This window comes from Lithobates pipiens, unplaced genomic scaffold (genome assembly GCF_037356315.1).
Source record: "Lithobates pipiens isolate NorthernLeopardFrog02 unplaced genomic scaffold, aLitPip1_a1.2 Scaffold_8, whole genome shotgun sequence".
Classification (NCBI taxonomy): domain Eukaryota; kingdom Metazoa; phylum Chordata; class Amphibia; order Anura; family Ranidae; genus Lithobates; species Lithobates pipiens.
The window spans coordinates 592,115,564-592,142,325 of NW_027507903.1; the positions used below are offsets into that span (position 1 = coordinate 592,115,564).

Below are 26,762 nucleotides of genomic sequence, written 5' to 3' on the forward strand. Positions count from 1 at the left end.
TTTTTTTGCACTACATATCAGAGGTGAGGAGGAGCTTAGGAGAGGACCTTCCTCGGCTCTGAAAAAAACGCTGTGTCTGAGATCTAAAGAAGCCAGTGACTGCTGTGTAAGAAAAAAGTCAGGCTGTCACAATGACAGTATCTAGGGTAACCTGCTAGAGATGCCCCTCCGTGTTGCAAGACCGGGCGGTTGAGGACACTTGTTTCCCAGGGACAAACCCCTCAAAACTAAGGATGAGCCGAACAGCCCCCCAGTTCGGTTCACACCAGAACTTGGGAACAGGCAAAAAATGTGTTCAAACACGCGAACACCATTAAAGAAAAGCCAAAAGTGATAATTTTAAAGGCTTATATGCATGGTAAAAAGTGTTTGGGGACTTGGGTCCTGCCAAAATGCAAAACATTTTTTAAAAATTGCAGTTTTTTTCAGGAGCAGTGCTTTTAATAATGCTTAAAGTGAAATAATAAAAGTGAAATATTCTTTTAAATTTTTACCTGGGGGGTGTCTATAGTATGCCTGTAAAGTGGTGCATTTTCCTGTGTTTATAACAGTCTTGCAGCAAAATGACATTTCTAAAGGAAAAAAAGTAATTTAAATATAAAGTATTGAATTGTCAGGTCTTGGCAATACAGATAAAAGTCATTGAAAAAAACTGCATGGGTCCTTTGGGCCCTTTGGGTCTGGTATGAATATTAAGGGGAACCCAGAACCAGAATTAAAAAAAAAAAATTGTGTGGGTGTCCCCCCAAATTCCATACCAGGCCCTTTAGTTCTGGTATGGATATAAAGGGGAACCCTGTGCCAAATCTTTTGAAAAGAATGGCGCAGGGCCCCCCTCAAAATCCATACCAGACCCTTCAGGTCTGGTATGGATTTTAAGGAGGACCCTATACCAAAATGAAAAAAAATGGTATAGGGGTCCCCCAAAAATCCATACCAGAACCTTATGCGAGCACGCAACCTGGCATGCTGCAAGAAAAGAGGGGGGATAAGAGAGCACCCCTCCTGAACCGTACCAGGCCACATGCCCTCAACATGGGGAGGATCCTTTGGGGGTCGGTGACCCTCAAAGCACCTTGATGGGGACAAGGGTCTCATCTTCACAACCCTTGCTCGGTGGTTGTGGGGGACCCCCAGATCCTGCCCCCCTATGTGAATTGGTGACGGCCCTACCATTTTACCAATAAAAGTGTCAAAAATGTTAAAAAAAGATGAGACAGCTTGGGAGAAGTCCTTTATTTAAAAAAAAAAATCCATTACCATTTCATTTTGGTGCGGGGTGTCCCTTAAAATCCATATAAGACCTGGATTGTCTGGTATGGATTTTGAACGGGACCCCTACACCGTTTTTTTTTTTAAATTTGGCACAGGGATCCCTTTAATATCCATACCAGACCTAAAGGTATGGAATTTGGGGGGACCCCCACGCAATTTTTTTTTACATTTTGGTTCGGACTTTTTTCAGTATTGCCGAGACCCGACAATTCATTACAGCCGCAAGTAGTTTTAAATTACTTTTTTTTTCTTTTAGAAATTTCATTTTTTGCTGCGGGACTGTTCTAAACACTACACTACACTACTTTATAAGCATACTATAGACACCCCCCAGGTACGAAATTTAAAGGAATATTACACTTTTATTGTTTCACTAAGCATTATTAAAATCACTGCTCCCGAAAAAGCTTTTTGCATTGATACATGTCCCCAGGGGCAGGACCCAGGTCCCCAAACACTTTTTATGACAATACCATGCATATAAGCCTTTAAAATTATCACTTTTGATTTTTCATGTTACTCTCCCATAGACTTTTAAACAGTGTTCTGTGGCTTTTGAATTTGCCGCAAACACAGCAAATTGTTTGCTATTCGGCGAACACCCGATGTTCGACTTGAACATCGGGCTCATCCCTACTCAAAACAGTGGCTGTCCCTGAGAAATGGGGTCAAAGGGTAACCATACTCTAAACATTGAAGAAAGGGTGTACCTACCACAAAGCAGTAGGAACCAGTGGTCTCCGATTGCTGATGCAAACTCAAAAAAGGGTGTCATTTTGGATTCTAAAGTATATGTTATGCTTAACTGGGTCATATTTAGCACTGTATACCATAAACAATTTCCATGTTTTTTTATTCATAAAATACTGTTACCTCTTTGTATCTCAGTATGGCTGATCTCTTGAAGTGTCTTTTACACACTGTCTATATGCACGCCTTCTATTGTTGCATATAGTTTCTCTGGTCTGGCTTTCTGATAGTGATAATGGTAAACAATGCCTGGGCAATGTGTGTCATTGTGGCCACTTGTAACTCCTTGACTTCCTGCCTCCATGCATTCACTCCAGTGGTTGCTGTATGAGCATGTTTAAGGCAGAATTCCTGGTGGTTTAGAATCTGGAATGTGCCTGCATAATGAGCATTGGCCACTTTATAGTCTCCATTGGAAATATTTAACAAAGTGGCAAGACAGGAGCACCATTGGGAGACAGTTGTCTCCTTATAAAATCGGAAATCTTTTAATGAGGACCTTCATAGCAGGATCACCAGGCACCGTCGGATCATTTCTTTGGCAAACTGGAGGTAACTGTAAGCCCAAGAAGGACCGGTGAGCAGTGGGGGGGATTGCGTCCCCTCCAACCGCTTTGGAAACCAGCCCAGCAGGTCATGAGACCCTCGGACTGGTTTCATGAGAAAGCCCTCCGTCTGCTGAAAAAACGGTACCAGGGTTAGGGCTGATATCTCCAGCCATAATTACAGTAAACCACTTGCGAACCACAACATATACAGTATATATTGCAGTCGGCAAGTGGTTAATAAAAGTGGTATATTTTTTCTTTAAAAATTTCATCTTTGCATTAAACTGTTAAAACCATTAATGGTGGTATTGTCACTGTACCTACTGTGAGTAAGGATTAAAAAAAGAGGGATGTGAATTGGAAAACCTAGATTTCTGTTTAAACACTCATACGCATTTCATTGAAAAGCTTAGTACAACTGCAACCCATTAAAAGGCAAACATTGTATATTACAAAAGGATATCTTTTTGGCATGCTTTTTATTTTTTAAATCATGATACAAGCTGGTTTTCTATATTGATACATAAAAGAGACAGGTACCATCGAAAATGTATCTGAAATTGATTACAGTACATATGCTACCCTGACATAAGCAAAGATCCTTTAGTTAAAATCATTTAGGTGCAACATACAGTGGGGCAAAAAAGTATTTTGTCCACCACCAATAGTGCAACTTCTCCCACTTAAAAAGATGAGAGAGGCCTGTATTTGTCATCATAGGTATAACTCAACGATGAGAGACAAAATGTGGAAACAAATCCAGACAATCACATTGTCTGATTTGGAAAGAATTTATTTGCAAATTATGGTGGAAAATAAGTATTTTGTCAATATCAAAAGTTCATCTCAATACTTTGTTATATATCCTTTGTTGGCAATGACAGAGGTCAAATGCTTTCTGTAAGTCTTCACAAGGTTGCCACACACTGTTGCGGGTATGTTGGCCCATTCCTCCATGCAGATCTCCTCTAGAGCAGTGATGTTTTGGGGCTGTTGCTGGGCAACACGGACTTTCAACTCCCTCCAAAGGTTTTCTATGGGGTTGAGATCTGGAGACTGGCTAGGCCACTCCAGGACCTTGAAATGCTTCTTACGAAGCCACTCCTTCGTTGTCCGGGCGGTGTGTTTGGGATCATTGTCATGCTGAAAGACCCAGACATGTTTTTTTTTCAATGCCCTTGCTGATGGGAGGAGGTTTGCACTCAAAATCTCACGATATATGGCCCCATTTATTCTTTCCTGTACACGAACAGTTGTCCTGTTCCCTTTTTAGAGAAACAGCCCCAAAGCATGATGTTGCCACCCCCGTTCCTGTGATAATTTTGACCCCACGGGGTGAGATCTTGCGTGGAGCCCCAGATCAAGGGAGATTATCAGTGGTCTTGTATGTCTTCCATTTTCTATTTAATGCTCCCACAGTTTATTTCTTCATACCAAGCTGCTTGCCTATTGCAGATTCAGTCTTCCCAGCCTGGTGCAGGACTACAATTTTGTTTCTGGTGTCCTTCAACAGCTCTTTGGTCTTCACCATAGTGGAGTTTGGAGTGTGACAGTTTAAGGTTGTGGACAGGTGTTTTTTATATCGATAACAAGGTGCCATTAATACAGGTAATGAGTGGAGGACAGAGGAGCCTCCTAAGGAAGAAGATACAGGTCTGTGAGAGCCAGAAATCTTGCTTGTTTGTGGGTGACCAAATACTTATTTTCCACCATAATTTGCAAATAAATTATTTAAAAAATCAGACAATGTGATTGTCTGGATTTGTTTCCACATTTTGTCTCTCATAGTTGAGGTATACCTATGATGACAATTACAGGCCTCTCACATCTTTTTAAGTGGGAGAACTTGCACAATTGGTGGCTGACTAAACACTTTTTTGCCCCACTGTAATTCTATGTCAATAATTTGTATAGTGTTGGTGTGTCCTAACCAGTACAGCCATGCAATTGTATACTTTCTGCCAAACTGGTGAGGTCCCTGCAGAGATTTTTATACTGGGGCTCCTCACATTTTTCATCATTGGGCCACATCTCGATCCAGGTGTCCTTAGTGATGATGTAGGAGTACCTGTAGAGAGAGACATCAGTGTTACTCATTACATTCTCATGTGTATAAAAATGCTTCTGTTAAAAATAATAATAATCCTGCTTGTATTTTTGGATACTTTGCCTCGCCCAGAAATCATCCATCAACTGCAACAGAAATTTAATTTTAATCTAAATACTTTTTTTTTTTTTTGCTTTTTTATTGCAACACTGAGAATGATCATGTAGTGATTTTAAAGGCAGACCCTCACACTTAAAGTAGAACTATAGGCAAAACTTTTTTTCCCCCCATTTTGGATAGAGCAAGGGAGAATTATAACCCTAGCAAATCAGCCATCTGCGTCATATTGCAGAGATTTAACTTCACTTCCTGTCCCATTGCAAAATAGGAAGTGAGAGTAAATCCCTGCAAATTAAGGGAATTTCTTGAGGACCCCCAGGTCCCAGACCTAGTATCCCCATTGGAAGGTTTTCCCTCTATTACTTTTTTGGGGACACCCCAACATTTGTGATTTTCTTTTACTTTCACTTTCAATGATAACGATAAACAGGAGAAATAGAGAGGGTGAATCTCCCTAACGGGGGCACAGACAGCAATAAAAGCTGATAGGGGTTCTAATCCTACTCCATCCAAAAAAAAAAAAGTTTGCCTTTAGTTATATTTTAACAGTCAGCTTGATGAAAGTGTTGGCAAGGCTTACATATCACCAAAAAAGTTAATAAATAAAAAAATGTAAATAGGTGCATTTTGTAGTAATTATGGATACATTCTTTGCAATGTATTAGCACACATGAAGATGGGTTTTTCTTTTCAGCAAAACCTGAGCTATATGTATTCCCAGCACCATTCTCCATTGGTGTAAGGCAGACAAGTTGTTATGGAAGGTGCCGCCATAAAGATCTATTCAGTTACATGAGTTTTCCATGGGAGCTCCTCTTCCAACAAACACTGTACAACATTATAGTGGATATCTGAGCCAGACTCCACACAGCCTCTTTTGAAGTTCATGTTACATTGGAATCTTTAATCTCATGAAAGTGGTTTATTTTGCAAGATCGTGTTAAGACCCCTTTCACATTGATGCAGTTTTCAGGCATTTTAGCACTAGAAATAGGAAAACTCCTGCAAACGGCATCTTTGGGAGCACTGTATTTAGTGCTCCCAAAATGCCCTGCCCATTGAAAAGTGATACGGAAGCACCGCAACACAGGCACTTTTAACTCCATCTTTGGGGTTAAAAAGCACCCCTCTAGAGGCGGAAAAGCACCGCTTAAACAGCACTAAAGCACTGCTAAAACAAGCAGCACTTTAGTGCTAATGTGGCCACTACCCCAGTGTGAAAGGGGTCTAAATGTGGGGCTGTTTAGGAGAATTTGATTATATATTTATTTATTTGAGGTACTTGTATAGCACCGTCAATTTACGCAAAGATTTACATATACATTATACATTCACATCAGTCCCTTTCCTTAAGGAGCTTACAATCTAAGGTTGCTAACTCACATTCATACATACACATACTAGGGCTAATTTCGACAAGAGACAATTAACCTCCCAGCATGTCTTTGGAGCTTGGGAGGAAACAGGATTACCCAGAGGAAACCCATGCAGGCCCAGTAAGAACAGTTCTATAATAGACTATTATATAAACAAGGAGGATTAGGTTTTGGGATGTAAGTACTGATAACAGTATAGAGTGAATTGAAGCACTGCACAGCTTCATGGCTTGAATGTTGATTTGCAATTTACTGAATGTTGTTGATTATGGGTGCTATACAGTCTTTGGAGGGGAAACTGACAACTGTGTACTGGGGGAAGACCAATATGTGCATGCTGGAGGTGGGATGCCACTGGGGACAGACATGTGCTTTGGTTGAAGCCCATGGAGTTAGAGCCTCTAATAGATTTTAAAACAGGGTGGGCACCTTGGTGTGTTACAATAGCAAATTAATATTCACTATTTTAACAATGATCCTCCTCCCTGACAATCAGGTGGGTCTTGAGACCCATCACCCGATTGGCTGAAAGGATTATATGGATGCCTAGAAGGAGGGAAGGAGACGCACGGCGGAAGGCACTGTGATGGAGGAGAGGCCCTGCCCGTTGCCCAATGCCCACCACTCGTCATCTAGATATCTAGATGGGGTAAGTGCCGGACCGACCAGCAGACAGCAAGCAACTGTGTGTGGGGGAGGGGGACTGCCGGGTGGGATCTTACTAGTGAAAGACCAATGTGTGTACTGAATGTGGGATCTCATTGGTGAAAGACCAAACTATATGCTGTAAACAGGATATCACCAAATAACAAGCAAAGTGTGCTGGCAGTAGAGTCTCACTGGGACAAGGCCAACCTGTGTGCTGTTGGTTTGATGTCAAAGATTTTTCCAAATTTCCCCGATGATGCTATTGGGCAAAATTCTTCGGGGCAGAGCTTGGGTAGTGGTCCAGAGCAGTGTGCAATCTGTGTTACATGCTTGACATTAGAGACAATTTGTAAGTACGCAATCTGATCCGCAATAAAATTGACATGGATTCATGCACTATGGGAGTTTTTTTCTTTGTATGATTGTGGCTTATGTTGGATGAACATTGGGTGGCAAATGGTGGTAGAGGTATTTAATCTGCATCTTGTGACGCATCTTTGATCATCCTGGAGCCAGGCTGAGTGGTGGGGTGTTGCCAGAGTAGTAATATAGAAAGTGTATGGACTTAAAATGTGTGGCTGCAACCTATGGTAAGGGACTTGTGTGCCCACTGGTCTGGTGGAGGCGCAGTTAAGTAGCTGAAAATGTATTTCATTTGTACATGGATGAATTTATTAATGCACCTAAGTACTCTTAAAGAGGAAGTAAACTCTGATGGGTTTTACTTTCTCTTTGTTTCCCTGCAAAGGTAAAGCATAATGGGCTACGATAGCCCATTATGTTTAACTTACCTGAAACTGAAGCCTGCGATGTTCCCGATTTCCTCGCCTCCACGAAGCATCTATCTTTCACCCTCTTCCTTTTGGGTATCATGGCTCCGGTACTGTTCTTGGCACGCGGGAGCCACCAGTCAATACACGATCACCTTTTCTAAAGGTTTCTACAGTGCACCTGTGCCGTAGACATTGGCGCCCATCTCTTTTGCAAATATCTCCTATACTGTGAAGGTTTAGGAGATATTTCGAGCACCTGCACCTACAGATAAGCCTTAATCTAGGCTTACCTATAGGTAAAAGTGGGTGTAAAGGGTTTACAACCACTTTAAAGAGGTTGTAAAAGCAGAAGTTTTTATTTTTTATTTTAATCTATTCTACGTAATAGACATACATTAATATCAATAGATTAATCTACACAAAAGCCTTCTGTGTGCAGCAGCCTCCCCAGCACCCCCTAATCCTTACCTGAGCCCCATCTCTCTTCAGCAATGTCCATAAGTGTCATAGCCACCTGGGACTCTTTAGTTAGCCAATCAAGAGAAAGAGGGGGAGGGCCAAACAGCAGCTCTGTAGCTCTGTGTTTGAATGGACACACAGAGCTGCAGCTCAGCTCAGGTGCCACCATAGCAAGCTGCTTGCTGTGGGGGCACTCAACAGGAGGGATGGGCCAAGAGCAACAAAGAGGGACCCGATAAGTGGAGGATCCAGGCTGCTCTGGGCAAAACCATTACACAGAGCAGAAAGTATAACATGTTTGTTATTTATTTTTATTATTTTTTAAACAAGATTTTACAATCACTTTAAAGTGTTACTAAACTCAGGAGCCTGCTTTCACTATATCTGGTATCACACAGTACACAGAACATGGAAATGCAATTATTTTAGTAAAAATAAACTTCTAAATACCTTTTCTCATCAGCAGTATATAGCATCTTATAAATTCTATCAGTGTCTGGTTAAAGATTGTAGGAGGAGTTTTCATTCTACTCTGACTGTCCTATGAGGCTGCAGGATCACTGGCACTGTCTGGACAGTGCTGATTGGTCGTGTGCCGATCATATGCATCCTCCCAAGAAAAAAAACATCTCTAGCAATACACACCAAACTGAACATGTGCAGAGTGACTCCAAACGCTCTGTCTTATAAGGAAATAGATTGGAGACTGTGGAAGAAGAGGATGGTCATATACTGACTGATTTTACTGTTGTGGGTTTAGAAACACTAAGAAGAAGTCCATCATAAAACCCCAGCATCTACAGATATCCACAATCTAACACTAACCTATCTAGCCCTGTAAAAAAAAAAATCGGTATACATACAGTGGTGTGAAAAAGTGTTTGCCCCCTTCCTCATTTCCTGTTCCTTTGCATGTTTGTCACACTTAAGTGTTTCGGAACATCAAACCAATTTAAACAATAGTCAAGGACAACACAAGTAAACACAAAATGCAATTTGTAAATGAAGGTGTTTATTATTAAAGGTGAAAAAAAATCCAAACCATCATGGCCCTGTGTGAAAAAGTGATTGCCCCCTAAACCTAATAACTGGTTGGGCCACCCTTAGCAGCAACAACTGCAACCAAGCGTTTGCGATAACGTGCAATGAGGCTTTTACAGCGTCCTGGAGGAATTTTGGCCCACTCATCTTTGCAGAATTGTCCTAATTCAGTTACATTAGAGGGTTTTCGAGCATGAACGGCCTTTTTAAGGTCATACCACAACATCTCAATAGGATTCAGGTCAGGACTTTGGCTAGGCCACTCCAAAGTCTTCATTTTGTTTTTCTTCAGCCATTCGGTGGTGGACTTGCTGGTGTGTTTAGGATCATTGTCCTGCTGCAGAACCCAAGTTCGTTTCAGCTTGAGTACACGAACAGATGGTCGGACATTCTCCTTCAGGATCTCTTGGTAGACAGCAGAATTCATAGTTCCTTTTATCACGGCAAGTCTTCCAGGTCCTGAAGCAGCAAAACAGCCCCAGACCATCACACTACCACCACCATATTTTACTGTTGGTATAATGTTCTTTTTATGAAATGCAGTGTTCCTTCTACGCCAGATATACTTGGACACACACCTTCCAAAGAGTTCCACTTTTGTCTCATCGGTCCACAGAATGTTGTCCCAAAAGTCTTGGGGATCATCAGTGTTGTGGAGAAATTGAGACGAGCTTTGATGTTCTTTTTGCTCAGCAGTGGTTTTCTCCTTGGAACTCTGCCATGCAGGCCATTTTTGCCCAGTCTTTTCCTGATGGTGGAGGCATGAACGCTGACCTTAACTGAGGCAAGTGAGGCCTGCAGTTCCTTGGACGTTGATGTGGGGTCTTTTGGGACCTCTTGGATGAGTCGTCGCTGGGCTCTTGGGGTAATTTTGGGCGGCCAACCACTCCTGGGAAGGTTCACCACTGTTCCATGTCTTCGCCATTTGTGGATAATGGCTCTCACTGTGGTTCGCTGGATTCCCAAAGCTTTGGAAATGGCTTTATAACCTTTTCCAGACTGATAGATCTCAATTACTTTCTTTCTCAATTGTTCCTGAATTTCTTTGGGTCTCGGCATGATGTGTAGCTTTTAAGGATCTTCTGGTGGACCTTACTGTGTCAAGCAGCTCCTATTTAAGTAATGCCTTGATTGTGAACAGGTGTGGCAATAATCAGGCGTGGGTGTGGCTAGAGAAATTGAACTCAGGTGTGGACAACCACAGTTATAGTATGTTTTAACAAGGGGGGCAATCACTTTTTCACACAGGGCCATGATGGTTTGGATTTTTTTTCACCTTGAGGCCCGGTTCACACCGCTGCGGGGGGAGATCCGGATGTGATTCGCACAGAAAATCACATCTGATCTCCGTAGCGATGCGAGTACAGCCATACAGATAGTATGGCTGAATTCGCAGCGCTCCCGCAGCAAACTCGCACGGGACCCTTTTTTGGGTCCGCAACAGAATCGGATCGCATGGTGGTTCACACCATGCGATCCGATTCCTGTGCGAGTCGGCAGATCGCACTGCGATATGCCGACGGATCTGGGGGTGTCATTAACATAACATTGACACTCCCAGCCGTCCGCATAGGGCAGTGTGAACTGCCGGCGGGAGGTATGCGATGCGGGAAAACGCCGCGGATTTGCGGCGTTCCCGCATCGCTATAGTGTGAACCCGGCCTTAATAATAAACACCTTCATTTACAAATTGCATTTTGTGTTTACTTGTGTTGTCCTTGACTATTGTTTAAATTGGTTTGATGTTCCGAAACACTTAAGTGTGACAAACATGCAAAGGAACAGGAAATGAGGAAGGGGGCAAACACTTTTTCACACCACTGTACCTTTTCTGCAGCTGCTCCCACCCTATCCCACATTGAGCTGTCAGGCTTCGATGTGAAGGGGGGTGCAGAGGACATGTCCGACAACGGAAGCCCCATAGTAACTCTACGGGTGACGTCACTTCCCATTCATTTCACAGCCATTGTCCCCCGTGTCCTCTGCAGAGCTTCCGCCACTGGAGACCGGATCGGCTTCAGAAAAGGTATGTATACTGATTTCTTCTTTACAGGGCTAGATAGGTTAGTCTTAGAATGGTATGTCTGTAGATTCAGGGATTTTATTGTTAGGGTAGACTTACACTTTTAAGTTTTTAAGTTGTAAAATTCAAAAATGCACTTTATAAGAGTCAGAGCATCTGTTTATTCTTTTTTTGGTGTGATATCACTGTTGGGGAATTCTCTGGTCAGTTAAATTCAAGACGGGAGGAATTGTCCAGTGACACTTGAAAAATTAAAGTAGAACCTATAGATTACATTATTAAAGTGGTTGTATGGTCAATTTTTTAACTTTTACCTACAGGAAAGCCTATAATAAGGCTTACCTGTAGGTAAAAAAAAATATCTCCTAAACCTGTACGGTTTAGGAGATATTCCCCTCGGTATGCGCCGCTGACTGCAGCGGCGCATGCGCACAAGGGGGTTCTCTCCGTGAAAATCCGGCAGCGCTCGTGCGGCCGGACTGAAATCTCCCGCCCGCATGCGCGGGAGTGACGATATCGCGGCTCCGGCCACTCACAGCGCCAGAGCCGCGATACCCGGAAGAGATGCCGAGGGAGCATGTCGGCTCCCTCGGCGTGGATCGGGCCAGATGTCGGGGCCTCGTTCTAAGGTAAGTATTTCATAATGAGCTAGTATGCGGTGCATACTAGCTCATTATGCATTTTGCTTTGCAGGTTTAAAAAAAAAAAAAAAAAAAATTGCGGGTTTACTACCGCTTTAAGAATGAAATAAATAACAGAATCTAGTGGTTAATGGAGAAGGCCCACTTACGGTGGTAATTAGCGAATACGCGCCCTTTACATTGATGAAAAAGAAAGAAGAGTCCCCTCGCGCTGATTATCTCTGGAGTAGGACCCTCTTTACATTGGTGTTCAATGAAAATCTTACCACTTACATTGATGGTTTAGTGGAGGGAAAGATCCCCTTAGGTTTGTCATCATTATAGTACCCCCTTATATTATAAAGCAGACATTTTTCTGACTGACCATCACACAGTTGAAATAGTCATTAACGAAAAGCTGTTCTATCTTTTGACAATATTGTAATGCCTAATAGGGATTGGTGGTAGTAACTACCTTGAAATATAATTTAATGCCACTTACTTAGATGCCAAAAGCCACAAATCTTTGGCTGCTCCCCAGACTATGTAGTCCCGATTTATCTCTAAATTCAGAGCTTGTCGACATTTGCCATGGCTGATAAAATCACGTTCCTCATTCACAGGAACTACATCAATACCTATGAAAAAAACACAGCACATTATTTATATGAATATTTTACTTGTAGGGAGCCAGAGGTAGTTAATGATATTCAACCTGACCTGTTGCCGTAATGATGAATTTAAAGTGTCAAGATGTTGATTACCCAAGAACACAGTATGTTTTGATAAATTTAAGACGCCATAATGATTTGGTCATTATATTAAAAAAAAATGTTTTTTTAATTCTGGATAGAGTAAGGGAAGGTTATAATCCCTGTCAGATTTTTTTTCCCGCCATCTCTGTCCTGTTGCGGAGATTTCCCTTCACTTCCTGTCCCATAGCTAAACAAGAAGTGAGAGGAAATTCCTTCAAATTAAGGTCACCAGAACTAGTGTCCCGATTGAACGATTTTCCCTCTATTACTTTTCTGGGAACAACCCAAAAAATTTGATTTTACTTTACTTTCACTTTCAAAGATAATGGTAATCAGGACAAATAGAGAGGGTGACTCTCCTTAATGGGAGCACAGACAGCAATTAAAACCTGACATGAATTCTAATCTGTCTACACTCTGTCTAAAACTGAAAAAAAAACTTTTGGCTTTAGTTATACCTTAAAGTGTCTGTAAGGTGAACTTACACTAGACCCCCCTTCCCATTGTCCCGGGTCTCACTAATCTTGAATCTGGCGACCCCCCACACTGTCAGATCGTATAGACACCTTACTAGTCCAGATTTTTTAAATCCCAGTGGCTTTCTCCCCTCTTTGCCTGCAGTGACAGAATGGGCTACACTGGTTCTGATTGGTCAGTGCCACCCATGTGACGCCACCAACTAATTAGAATGCTCCTACATGTACCTCTTTGCGAGGTACATTTAGGAGATTAAGCAGAGGGGATTTCTAAAATCCGGACCGGTGAGGCAGCGACCCAATGTCTCCAACGGGTGATCGCCAGGCTACAGGTCAGCAGGACTGCGGGGGGGGGGGGGGGGGGGGGTGAGGAGGGGATCTAGTGCAAGTTCACCTTACAGATTACAGATAAAGGTAAACTTACCCTTTAAGGTTACATTTGTGCATACTTGACCAGCACAGCTCACCTGGTTCCCACCATACACGCTGAACACCATCTGAACCAAATAAGTTTATCTTGGTCTCATCGGACCACAGGACATTGTTCCAGTAAGCCCAGGGCTGGTGCAAGGATTTTTGACACCCTAGGCGAAACCTCATTTTGCCACCCCCTTGGCTCCACCCCTGACCCCACCCCCTTTGCCCTGCCCATGTATACCCCACCTTTTTAATGAAGCGCCCATCAATGCAGCCTACCAATGAATGTTTGCTTGCATTCATTCAGGAGTTGGGACACAGACACAGTCCTCTGCCAACGCTGCGCCTCTGACACTTTGTGCAAACGGAGCAGTGGCGGCCTGGTGATGCTGAGGCTAAGTTGCTTGCTGCAGAGAGAAAAGAGTAGAACACCAGTGACCAGGTGCCCCTAGGCAACAGTGCGCCCTAGGGGGCTGTTTAGTTTGCCTAGTGGTAGCACCAGCCCTGTTCCCGCTACATAACTATAAATCTCCATGGTTGAGCACTCAACTGCTACCCTCTTCAGCTGCAGAGGCAATATTTTGTTTATTTAAGCCCCCATACACATGATCAGAGCAAAAAATATTGCTTTTGAATCGATCGTATGATAATCTGATTGTACACAGCGTTCCAGAGCCAATCATGATAGTTCATCTGATATATACGATCGGACATGCTTGAAAAATTTCTTCGTACGATAACAGATTGTATGATTTCTGCACTTTTCCCACACCACATGAAAATACAGAAATTTATGGGATCCATTGATTTTTTTTTTTTTCAATGCCATCCCCACACATGCAGCAAACACACCCACCAAAACAGACCGCACTGCAATATAATGCAGATTGGTGTGAAGCGATTTCAAAAATCACATTTGCACCTTTATTGCACGTTTCACGCAAACACGGCTGCCCATTGATATTAATAGGCTTCCTTAAGTGCCGGTTCACACTAGTGCGATGCGAGAACCCTGCGAATCAACTGCGGGTTCCAGCATCGCACCCGAAACGCACGGCAGTTCACACCGCCGTATGCCAACTGCTGGGGAGTGTCATTATATGTTAACGACACCCCCATTTCAGCTCGTGTATCGCACTGCGAACTGACAGTTTGGAAATGAATCGGATCGCATATGTGTGAACACACATGCGATCCGATTCTGGTCCGAACAGAAAAAAGGGTCCTGTGCGTGTTTGGACCGAATGCGGTGCGATATCAGCCATGCTATCTGTATGGCTGACATCGCACCCACACAGACATCGCATGTATTATGAACAGCAGTGCGCTGCAAATTACATGTGATGTCTGGCATCGCACAAGTGTGAACTGGCACTAAAACACGATACGTGGGAACACACACACTCTAAAACACCTCGGGGGGAGCAAGTCCTCAATAAAGTGAAAAGGGAATGTGACCCCCATCACTACACATGGGGTGACCCCATTATTACATATCAGTACACATGGAGTGGCCCTACATTTATACATAGCGGTGACCCCCACATTAATATACAGGGGTAACCCTCGTCACTACACAATAGTTGACCCCCATTATTACACATGGGTGACCCCACATTATTACACGGGGTGACCCCTTAATTACTGCACAGAGTTGCCCCCATTATTACAGATAACCCCACATTAATACACAGGGTAGTAATACTACACAGGAGGAACCCCATTATTACATATTACCACACAGGGTGACTCCCCCCCCCATTATTACACATCGGTGACCAAAAGTAGAGAAAGTTGCATAGAAGTGATAGTGGGAGGACTGAACCATATACAGGTGGGGGGGGGGGGGTGTCCTGGCACACACTTACCCCATGGTGATGGGTAGTCAGTCAGCTGCGGATGACAACCAGCGAGAGGACTCTGTGTCTCTCTGGCTCCTCAGGAGATCACACATGCGGCTCTTATCAGTGGATTCCCACAGAGCTCCAGCCGGCACCAGACTGAATAGGATCCCGGGAAGGAGAGGTGAAGTGTGCTCAGTCCCCCGCAGTCCCCCGCCCTCCCCCTCCTCCTACAGTGATCAGTGTTAGTGGGATATCTGTTCTCCGCTCTGATTTACTGTGGATGAAGTGAGAACACCAGCAAAGAGCATCCCCGGCATCCCTTTAGATGGTCACAGGCAGCACCAGAGTTCTCCACCCGCAGCCTCTGAGACTGTACGGAGGGCCTCGGGAGCGGCTACCTGCTGTGTTGAGACGGACATAGTTGCTGGCTGCAGACAGAGGGTGGCGGGGCGCCCTAGGCGGAAGTGCGCCCTAGGCGGCTGCCTAGTCCGCCTAGTGGTAGCACCGGCCCTGAGTAAGCCATGTCCTTAGTCTGCTTGTCTTCAGCAAATTGTTTGCAGGCTTTGTGCGTCATCTCTAGAAGAGGCTTTCTGCTGGAAAAACAGCTATGTAGACCAATTTGATACAGTGTGCCGCATATGGTCTGAGCACTGACAGGCTGACCCCCCCCCCCCCACCCCTTCAACCTCTGCAGCAATGCTGGCATCACTCATATGTCTATTTCCCCAAAACAACCTCTGGATATGAGGCTGCACACGTGCACTCAACTTCTTTGGTTTACTGTGGCGAGGCCTGTTCTGAGCGGAACCTGTTCTGTTAAACCACTGTATGGTCTTGGCCACCATGCTTCAGCTCAGTTTCAGGGTCTTGGTAACCTTCGCATAGTCATCTTTATGTAGAGCAACAATTATTTTTTTCAGATCCTCAGAGAGTTCTTTGCCATGAGGTGCAATGTTGAACTTCCAGTGACCAGTATGAGAGAGTGAGAGTGATAACACCAAATTTAACACACCTACTCTCCATTCACACCTGAGACCTTGTAACACTAATGAGTCACATGACACCGGGGAGGGAAAATGGGTAATTGGGCCCAATTTGGACATTTCCACTTAGGGGTATATTTCCTTTTGTTGCCAGCAGTTTAGATATTAACTAGTTTAGATATTAGTGTGTTGAATTATTTTGAGGGGACAGAAAATTTACACTGTTATACAAGCTGAACACTCACTACATTACATTGTAGCAAAGTGTAATTTCTTCAGTGTTGTCACATGAACAGATAGAATAAATTATTTACAAAAATGTGAGGGGAGTACAAATTTTTGTGAGATACTGTATATAAGTATTTATACACATACATACAAAAAAAGTCCACAAACATCAAGTGAAAAACATCAGTGAAGTGCAAATCTCCTAAAAAAACTGTAAAGTCAAAGAACCAGTGAAAACATTCAACTATCCACTGACTCTGTGAATGTATCTTGAAGAGTAGACCAAGACATTAATGCCCTTCACCACAAATAAGGTTGATCTTTTACCAAATATGAAAAATCCCCGCCACAGAGATCGGTCAGGCATGTAATTAACAGACTTCCAGACATTCAAAAGCAAGACACCATCTACTGGTTCCAGTGATTCCAAGAATCTGCATGTCAGATCAAGCTGCATTCACACTAGAGGTAAAAGAAGATACAGCATGTCACAGCATGTACTGAAGCCTTGCCGCTGGCCATACAGTGAGACACATTAAGTCCCCCCAACATTTTTCATCTTTAAACAGCATCATCAGGGGACCAGGGGGCTAATGGCATCAGTACATGCTGTATTTTCTTTTACCCCTAGTGTGGATGTGGCCTGCAATTATTGGAACCGGAAGTTGGTCTGTTAATTACATGCCTGACCGTTCTCTGTGGTGGGGATCTTTCATATTTGGTTAATGGCAAACTTTATTTGTGGTGAAGGGAATGAGTGTCTAATGCCACGTACACACAATCAAATTGTCTGGCGTACTTAGTCTGCTGAAACGCATTTCACCGGACAATTCGATCGTGTGTGGGCTTCAGCTGACTTTTCCAGCGTAAAGTCCGGCGGACTTAGAAAGTATTTTTGCAGTCCAATCTTTCCGGACTTGGGTTTCAGCGGACAATACGTTCGTCAGTATGCTAGTCTGGCGGACTAAGAATGACGCATGCTCAGAAGCAAGTACGAAAAGGAAGCTATTGGCTACTGGCTATTGAACTTCCTTTTTCTAGTCCCGTCGTACGTGCTGTACGTCATTGCGCTAGCAAACGCCGGACTTTCTGTGTGTCCGTGTGTGGCCAAGTTCGTTCGGTAGAAAGTCCGCCGGACTATCCGCCGGATTATTTGCTGGATTAAGTACGCCGGACAATTCGCTTGTGTGTACGCGGCATTAGTCGTCTCTTCAAGATACATTCACGGAGTTGGTTGACAGTTTTTTTTTTTTAATTAGAAGATTTGCACATATTTCTATTTTCTAAATGTAGCACCCTGGTAGTAAGCAGGGTTCCTAACAAATTAAGCTTGCTAGGTGGTAACTAGCCTGGTTGATTGATGGGGGATTCACTGGCTTTTCCCTTAGGCCCCTTTCACACATGCGGACCGTTTGGGTCCTCCTGTCAGTTTTTTTTAGGCGGACCTGAATGGACGCTCCATGCGGTTTATGCAGTTTAGCTCCACTAAATTCAGAGGGATAGAAACCCTATTTTCCATCCGTCTGGTGGATTACATCGGATGAAAACAGACAGGCAGATCCATTTTCTTCTGGAGCGAATATCTGACAGGTCCATCTCTCCACAGTGAGCAGAGATGGACCTGTCATCTGCCGACTCAGTGGGGATCAACGGAGTGATCCTTGCTGAGCAAACAGAGTCTGTGAAAATAGACATTCATTTGTGAAAGAGCCCTAACTCTCGTTTTGATGCACCTCTCTATTCTGTCACTAGGTGGCATTGTTGCCTTTGACATTAGAATTACTAGGGCATAGTGAATTCAGACTAGGAGTGGATGGATTGTCTAAGCCTATTGGCAGAGTTTTCTTTAGTCCCTTGGCTTGCTGGGAGAGCCTATTTATTCTGAAGGAGTCGGGTGATTGTGGTTCTGTGCCACCCAGATGGCTGTCTGGGTGGACGGATTGCTAGGCCAGAACCCTGAGGCCTATCTCGGGAGCACCTAGCTGCTAGGCTGTCTGAGGCCTATCCAGGTTTGAGAGAAGCAGTGCGAGGTTGGGGCTTTCGGCTGGAAGCCCAACCAAGTTACAGAGGTTCCACCAGATGGGGAACTGCATCATTGCCAATGGTGAGGGAGAAGCAGTTGCCATATGGGACAACCACTCCTGTTATCAGAGGCAAGTGAGTGTCAAGGTCAGAAATAAAGGAGACACAGTTACCATTAAGGGACAACCACTTTGGTTATCAGATGTCAGTGTATGGAAGTCTGAAGAAGTACCAGAGCAGCCTTATTCACTAGGCTGGGACGGTGAACAAGTGGGAAAGCTTCAGCAGAGTGCCAAGCCAGGGACCCAGTGAGTTAGCACTGCTTGAGGACAATACAGCGGGCTAGCTTTGGAAGAGCTCAGGGGATCCAGTGACTATTGGGATCTTGAAGTCTATTGAGAGACCGGGAGCTCAGTGAGTGAAGATCTACAGTAAAATACTGTGAGATGTGAGAAAAGATCTATAACAGGTTACTGTGAGTTACATGTATGGATCTCTATAGACTGTTCAAAGTTCAGTTGCCATAGGACACAGCAGTTCTACAAATACAGTTGCTGCATACAGGCTAAATTCCTATTGCATCTGCCTAAGGGTGTCCTGACCCTAAACCCCCTCTCCCTCCATTCTTGTTGAGACAATAAATCTCTTTTGTTCGCATCCAAAATGTGACTGGTGCCCATGTTTTCAACTTGCATTACATCCACCATGCCTAGTAACCCATACTGTGAAGAAGGATTTCAGCTCTCCCTAACTCTGGAGGTCACCATTAGGCCTTTGGAGGTCGGAGATGCCGCTACATAAAGTAAAAACTACTTTTAATACACAGCCACACTTTTATTTGTGTGGCTGTGTATATATAGATTCTGACATCTAATATCCCTATGTTTAGTGAGTGCTGCTCTGTGTAATATTTTTTATAATTACAGTAAGTGTAAGGATTTAAGTGACTTTGACAAGGGCCAAATTCCAAAATCTAGACGACTGGGTCGGGGAACTCCAAAACTGTAATTCTTGTGGGATATTACTGGTTTACAGTAGTCAGGACCTACCAAAAGTGGTCCAAGGAAGGAAAACCAGTGAACTGGAAACAAAATTATGGGCAGCCAAGGCTCATTAATGCATGTGGAGAGCAAAAACTGTCTGATGTAGTCCAGTCCAATAGAAGAGCTAGTGTAGTTCAAATTGCTGAAAAAGTAAATGCTGGTTGTGATAGAAAGGTGTCAGAACACACAGTGCATCACAGTTTGTTATGTATAGGGCTGCATAGCTGCAGACCGATCAGGGTGCCCCTGCTGACTCATGCCTACGGCAAAAGCACCTGAGCATCTGAACAAGACAAGATAGCAACGGAAGAAGGGGCCTGGTCTCAGGAGTCGATTTTTTTTCTTTTACCATGGATGGTCAGGTGAGCATGTCACTTGCCTGGCGAAGAGATGGCACCAGGATGCACAATTGGAATAAGGCAAGCCAGCAGAGGTGGTGTGATTTTTTTTGTCTAGTGGAGCTGTTTTGGTGGCAAACGGGGGAACTACTCAATATTAGGTGGGTGATCATAATGTCATGGCTGATGGGTGTATATATTTCAGCATTTGGAAGGTACTTCAAGGAGTGGAGCAAAAATATTGTAAATCTGTACAACAAAAAAAGCTGGATAGCTGGATTAGAATATCTGTCACCCCACATCTCTGTGTAGCTTTAGTGTAATTTTCAAAGTCAAATTGTTTAGCAGAAGCAACTGACTGCCCATGCTTATTTAATCCATAGGTGTGCACAGCCTATTGCATTAGGGTGTGCACCCCAAAGCTTAAACACAATTGAACGCCATCTGCTGTCACAGGAAGGAGGCTCTGGTGGTGGGAGACAGGTGATTGGGAGCATATTACGTTACACCCTAAACATAATGGGAGCATTTACACTGGCAGCCCCAACCACCCACCTGGTGCCACCCCTGGATAATGCTAATGCACATGTGGTGATTAGGGTGTGCCCAGGCAAATCCTGCATGCCCTGTGCGCACGCCTATAACTTAATCTCACATATCACAAAATATATATAATGTGGTACATCCAACACCCATTTGAATGTCCATTAATCTATAAAGCAGAATAGATACTCATTACAGTATGTAGACATGAAAGAGGCACAGGGGGTGATTTTCTAAAACTGGTGAACACAGAATCTAATGCAGCTGTGCATGGTAACCAATTAGCTTCTAACTTTAGGTTGTTCAATTAAGCTTTGACAATAAAACCTAGAAGATGATTGGTTACTATGCAGAGCTGCACCAGATTCTGTGTGCTCCAGTTTTAGTAAATCTCCCCCATAGCATCTCAGTCCATGAGTATTTGTTTCAACATTGGCTTTGAAACAGAACCCATTCCAGATGCTTTGATCATAAAATTAGAAAGTATGAACTAAATAAAACAAACATAAAAATCCTTACCCTTACCTACCAGCATGCCAGCACTTAATGAGTGGTTCTCACCACCAAACCAAAAAAAATTGCAAAATAAAGGATGTAACTGCAGCGCTAATAGAAATTAAAAATGGAATGTGTATGTGTCATTCATCAAGATCACAAAACACAAATACTCTGCAGTGATGTCATCATGCTTGATGGAGGGTTGCTGTCCTTGGGGCTGTTTGCAGGAGCATGGGCAGTGGGCATTACTTGTGTAACGCTATTGGTAGCCAGTCCTGGTACATTTGGCTCTACTGATGGCTCAATAGGTACATGTGAATGTCCCAGACCCACTTACTTGGTGATAAATGTCCCAGGTACATTGCTTTTTAGGGTGAAAGTCTTTTTTCACAGGTGGTGGTGGATTAATTAAAGGCACCAGTCACTTTGAATACATTTTATATGTTTTAATAATGCACGTGCTAAAGAGTGGGAAGGGTGGTGGAGGAAACACAGGATACCTGAGGGTTCCATTAACAATACACAGTCTCTGGTCCCATACATGGTCTCACTATGTTTCTGTCACAGAACTCTGTTGGATGGACTACATCTCATAAAGGTGGCTCCTTGTCAACTGAGGTTCTTGTGTATTCTCAGCTCTTAAAGTACAAGGCAGGACAGCAGTGGGAAGGTTCATGTGGTGCTTCCCAGTTTTGTCACTGACCATACCGGTGGTAGGACAATCGCAGCTTTGCTTCCAGAACGGGCAGTAGCACTTCATCTCGCCAACAGCTTAGGGACACTTCCCATGACAGGAGATCCCTCAACACTCCATACCTCTAGGCCCTAAGGCCTGAGGCCTAGATAAGTGGATCACAAAGCCATCATCTCAAGGAAAGTCACTGGAGGGAAAGAGAAAGGGCAGAAAGTGACTCAAACATTTAATAGTTCTCCAAGCATGCACAGCAGGCTCCCTGGGTCTGCTAATTGGCCAGGTATTAAATATCTATAATGTGCAGAAGGAGAACACTATGTATCATGTGACTGAGAATAATCACTGGACACTTATGCCGCATAGACACGATCAAACAATCCGCCGGAAAAGTCCAGCGGACTCGAGTCCGTCGGACAATCTTCCCGTGTGTGGGCTCCGGCAGACTTTTTTTTACCTAAAAGTCCGGCAGGCTTAGAAAGTAGTTTTGCCCCCCACCCCAAAGCACCCCCCCATGTTGAGGGCACGCGGCCTGGTATGGCTCAGGAGGGGGGGGGGGGGCGCTCGCTCGTCCCCACCCCCTTTTCTGACCGGCCAGGTAGCGTACTCGGATAAGGGTCTGATATGGATCGTTTTTTCGGCATAGGGCTTCCCCTTTAAGTCCATACCAGGTGACGGGACCAGCGACGTGTCAATCTCACCACCGAAGGCGGCGACATTGACTACCTTAGCTAGTCCCCGCTACCTGGAGCCGCACTCAAAATGAACGGACTTTCCTCCATGTGTGGGAAAGTCCGTTCATTTCAAATGTAAGGCGGATAGTCCGGTTTCAGTGAACACTATGAGTGAACATTATGACTAACACTACACTAACAGATCGCAATACACAGCAAAAATAATTTAGGAAATCACTACATCCCTATACTTGTATGGCGATGTAATTCATTGTTGTGTATACCAAGTGATATGTAAGTGCATTTGCGTTTATCCTACAAAAAATATTAGTTTGAGTCTTTTCTTGTTTCTCTGTGTATGGCTGGATATTTTGGTGGTGAAGTGGAAAGAGGTCTGTTAACCCTTAAGGTACCCAGAGCTGCATAACTTCCGGGAGTGCAAGAGACTATGATCTGGATAGGGAAGCAGTGGAGGTATATTAACCCTTTGGGTGTCTCTTGCGTTTGATGATCTCCTGTAAATTATGGGGTCCTATTTTCCAAGTGAGCAGGCACCCATTATCACAGAGGATATCTTGGTGGTGTTTAGCACAGGAATTTTGTGTTTGCGCAATAAGATATTATTTGATGTGAAGCACTGGAGAACTGCACTGAAGCACTACAGATTCATGTAAATAATGCTTTTTCTTTTTATTGACATGTTTTGCGCATTTATTTGCACTTTAAAAATCACTATTGTATCTATGTTTTTTTGTGTGATTTTTGTATGATCATGAGTGTTGTTTTAAAAAAACAAAACAAAAAAACAATAAGGGTCAATGGTTGTTGCTTATACAACACATATGAATGATGGATTTATGTATTATTGAGTTTTTTGCTTGTATTTGTTTTTTTGTGCTCTTGAGTGGCACATGCACATTCAGTTATTAGTTTCTCTTAACCCCCTTAGCAATTGCATAATTTATTTAAAGTATGAAATAAAATAGATAGGCTTATATTACCTTCCCTTAAGACTGATTTAATGGTCATCACATAGGTGACATAGTTTTCCACTTCCTTGATGGCACTGAGTGTTGTCCTGTATACTGTGGATCAAAATATCAAGAAATGTAAACACAAAGATAACAAGTCAGTTTTTTTTTTCCGAAATCTTGAATGAAAGTCTTGAATGGTTTGATCATATATTAAAGAACACTGACCATAGTCCACAGAAAAGTCACATGCCTTCAAATATCGTCCCGCGGAATCCACTTTAGCTATCTGCTGCTGCATAAAGCAATTTCCTACAAAATGAAAAGCCACAGCACAATATTTTATTACATTAAAAATACTGTAATAGTTATACTGAATATTCATTTTTAAACACAATTGCAATATTCATTTTTAAACACAATCCTTTTCAATAGAATGGAAACCTCTGCCAAGTTTTTATTTCTTCCCGTACCCCTGATGGGTACCTTCCAAACAGGAAGCAAGAGGAAATCTCCCCAGCTTAAAAATGACTTAAAGCGGTTGTATACCCACAAACCCCCCCCCGCCCAAAAAAAATCTGTAAAGCAAAGGCTTGATGAGCTGGTATGCACTGCATTCTAGCTCATTATGAAATACTTACCTTATAACGAAGCGCCGGCATTGCCTCCTGGCCACCGCTGAGGGAGTGGAATATTCCCTCTGCGTTTCTTCCGGTTGCGCAGCTCTGGCGCAGTGAGTGGCAGGAACCGTGATGACGTCACTCCCGTGCATGCCAGCTGGAGTGTTCTTTCTGCCGGACCTTCAGAGTGCATGCGCTACATGCAAGGTAAATATCTCCTAAACCTTACAGGTTTAGGAGATATTAATTTTATCTGTAGGTAAAAATGTGAAAGCGAGGTATACAACCACTTTAAATTGGTTCTAAAGACTCAAGGTATTTTACCTGCATGCATTCTATGCCTTACCGGAGCTCCAGTGAGGGACCTCAGAAGAGGAGGAGTACACAACCACTGCACAGAGCCTTGTCTTGGTGGGACCGCATTGGAACGAGCCCCTGAAGCAGCCGGTGGAGACTGGAGAAACTGGTCAGGCTACCTCCTGGTCCACCTTTGGATGGATGCTGACCACTTGACATTACCAACATCTTTGATGGAATGGTGGCTTTAATGGGACAGGGCTATCTCACTCCACTGAAGGATACTGGTACCTTATAGATCCGATAAGTATACCTACATTCATTTGAATATGAAACTGTCTCATTTATTTTGCCTTACTTCCACTTGGCTTAAAATTGGCCTTGGCCGGCCGGGAATGGTAGCCTGAGTTGGATATATCCATCTATTAGAGCAGGGATCTGCAATTAGCTGATCTCCAGCTGTTGCAAAACTACAAGTCCAATCATGCCTCTGCCTCTGGGTGTCATGCTTGTGGCTGTCAGAGTCTTGCTATGCCTCATGGGAGTTGTAGTTCTGCAACAGCTGGAGGTCTGCTAACTGCATATCCCTGTATTAGAAAATTTACAGTACAGTGAGAGGGAGGCTACGGAGGACTTGGCATATACTTTGCAGTTGATCAAGTGATCACAGTTGATTATTTCATCTATACCAACCCCGGTTACCGCACCTCCTCTGGACCACTGTTGCTAGTTTATCTCTTCAGTTACCTTACCAGAATATTTTTCCATACTGTCTACAGGCATTCCTAATATGAACTGCGGGATTTTCCTTGAATCCTATCAGAGATAAGGACATCACTGTGGAGTGTTCCAACTCGTGGTATCCTTAACTCTGCCATTCACCCAATATCCACTATTTTGGCCATGACAAAAGGACACACATGCATTTCCCATTGAGAGTCTAATTTCACCATTCCATATATCTTCATTTTTTGTGGTCTTATTAATCTGCCATATAGCGGTGGACTTTGTATTTTATTAGCATGATTGCTTTAGGTTTGAGTGATGATTTTATATTGCTGTTTTTCCAAATAATGTTTTGATATAAATAAATACTTTTTAACACATGTGCCTATTGAGTGGACTTACACAATATTTTACTGTCTGGGTTGGTCGAGTATGATCAGGTTTTTTATTCTTTAGTTATAAATATTGTATTTACTGTGAGCTCCGACCCTATTCCCTCCTCCCCATCCAATCACCTTTTTTAATGGTTCATTTTTGGAACAAATATACATCTATATCATACTGTAATTTTTGCATTTGGCAGCACCTTGAGGGTCTTGAAACTTTTAATGTGTTATCTGATATCATAAGGGTGGTTGCTGGTTCTATGGTAAGCCTCCAGTGTGAACTTGCTGTGGGTGTCACGGTTGTGTTTTCTGGATCTCTCTATTCAACACGGATTTTCCTAGGGGACTTTCTCTCTATGGACTTTTTAGATTTACACAATTTTTTGTACAGTTTATTGATTTGTGCACTTATTATATGTATAGTGCTCCACTTTGTTTATCTACTACTATTATGAATGCTTATTATATGTAAAGTGTTGCACTTTGTTTATCTAAAACTAAAATATGCGTAATTTCTGGATGAAATGGTCTTTGAAGGGCTCATTTACACTTGGTTGACCCTCTGAGCAGCGATGCACTATAAATCACTTTTTAGAGGATTTTGACAGCTGATGAGGAGGCATTGTGTGGCCTCCTTGCCATTTGTTTTAACTACTAAAAGCCAACACTACCACACCGCAGCATGGCCCCATTAAATTGAGCATAAGAGCAGGTATGCAAATGCAATGTATCACGGTCGCAGCATGTGTATGCTCCTGTACGTTTGTCTTCGCGGGTTAGGGGGAAGCAGTTGGGGCAGTAAAATCACAGCAAAACCACATGTTTTTACTGCCTCATCTGCAAGTATAAACTAAGCCTAGGGGCTTATAGAGTTATGGACAACATGGACTACATTTGAAACTGCCATAAAAGAGCTTCACTTTTTTTGCATATTAAAAGAAATTTTACTCTAGTCACTGTTAACAACAAATGTACATAGAAATTACTCTTTGTAATTATTCCAAAAACTATTTTCATCAAATTTTACCTTCAGAACAGCGGCACACATCTCCAACACAGATCCTACCCAGAAGTTTGCTGTCTTCTTCCACGTGGTAAAATTTAGTGCAGCGGTTCTCTATAAATTGAAGTCCATAAATTGTGTCAGCATTTAATAGATGGAGTCAGGTAACACCTTTCTGTGGGCCACTAAGTCATCAACATTGCATTGTGAGATGGCAGGTGATGTGCAGGTGAAGGATTCCCAGGTTTGAGGTCTGCTGGATTACACTTGTAAGATAGACTTACAAGAATATACTGTATTGTATATGTATGCATGTGCCTTGTGGTATATCTGCTCCTTGGGAGGACTAACATTAGCTGGGTATAGTATTTATGAAATAGTTTTATTTAAATTGAATCGTTATGGACCTTATGATGATGGTGGGTAGTAATCAAAGAGCAAAATGAGAGGCTCCGAAATCAAAGATCCTTAGAATTAATGAAGCAGAAGCTTGGAGATCATTGCACTAAAAAGGTCCTAAGGTACAGGTCCCTCTCCAGAAAGGAGAATTTTGAGAAGCCCAACAGT

General features: G+C 43.1%; 1 protein-coding gene across 3 annotated transcripts in view; it reads right to left on the minus strand.

Annotated features, from left to right (window-relative positions):
- Nucleotides 1-3,035: 3,035 nt before the first annotated feature.
- LOC143961241 (complement C3-like) overlaps nucleotides 3,036-26,762 on the minus strand; it is a 649,911-nt gene continuing 626,184 nt past the window's right edge. For all 3 annotated transcript variants that reach the window (XM_077470478.1, XM_077470476.1, XM_077470477.1), the window contains 5 exons: nucleotides 26,220-26,309; nucleotides 23,392-23,475; nucleotides 23,194-23,277; nucleotides 12,183-12,318; nucleotides 3,036-4,641 (listed from right to left, as the gene is read on the minus strand). In XM_077470478.1, the coding sequence (XP_077326604.1) occupies nucleotides 4,500-4,641; nucleotides 12,183-12,318; nucleotides 23,194-23,277; nucleotides 23,392-23,475; nucleotides 26,220-26,309 (536 nt within the window). In that variant the 3' untranslated portion in view covers nucleotides 3,036-4,499. The remainder of the gene's footprint in view (nucleotides 4,642-12,182; nucleotides 12,319-23,193; nucleotides 23,278-23,391; nucleotides 23,476-26,219; nucleotides 26,310-26,762) is intronic.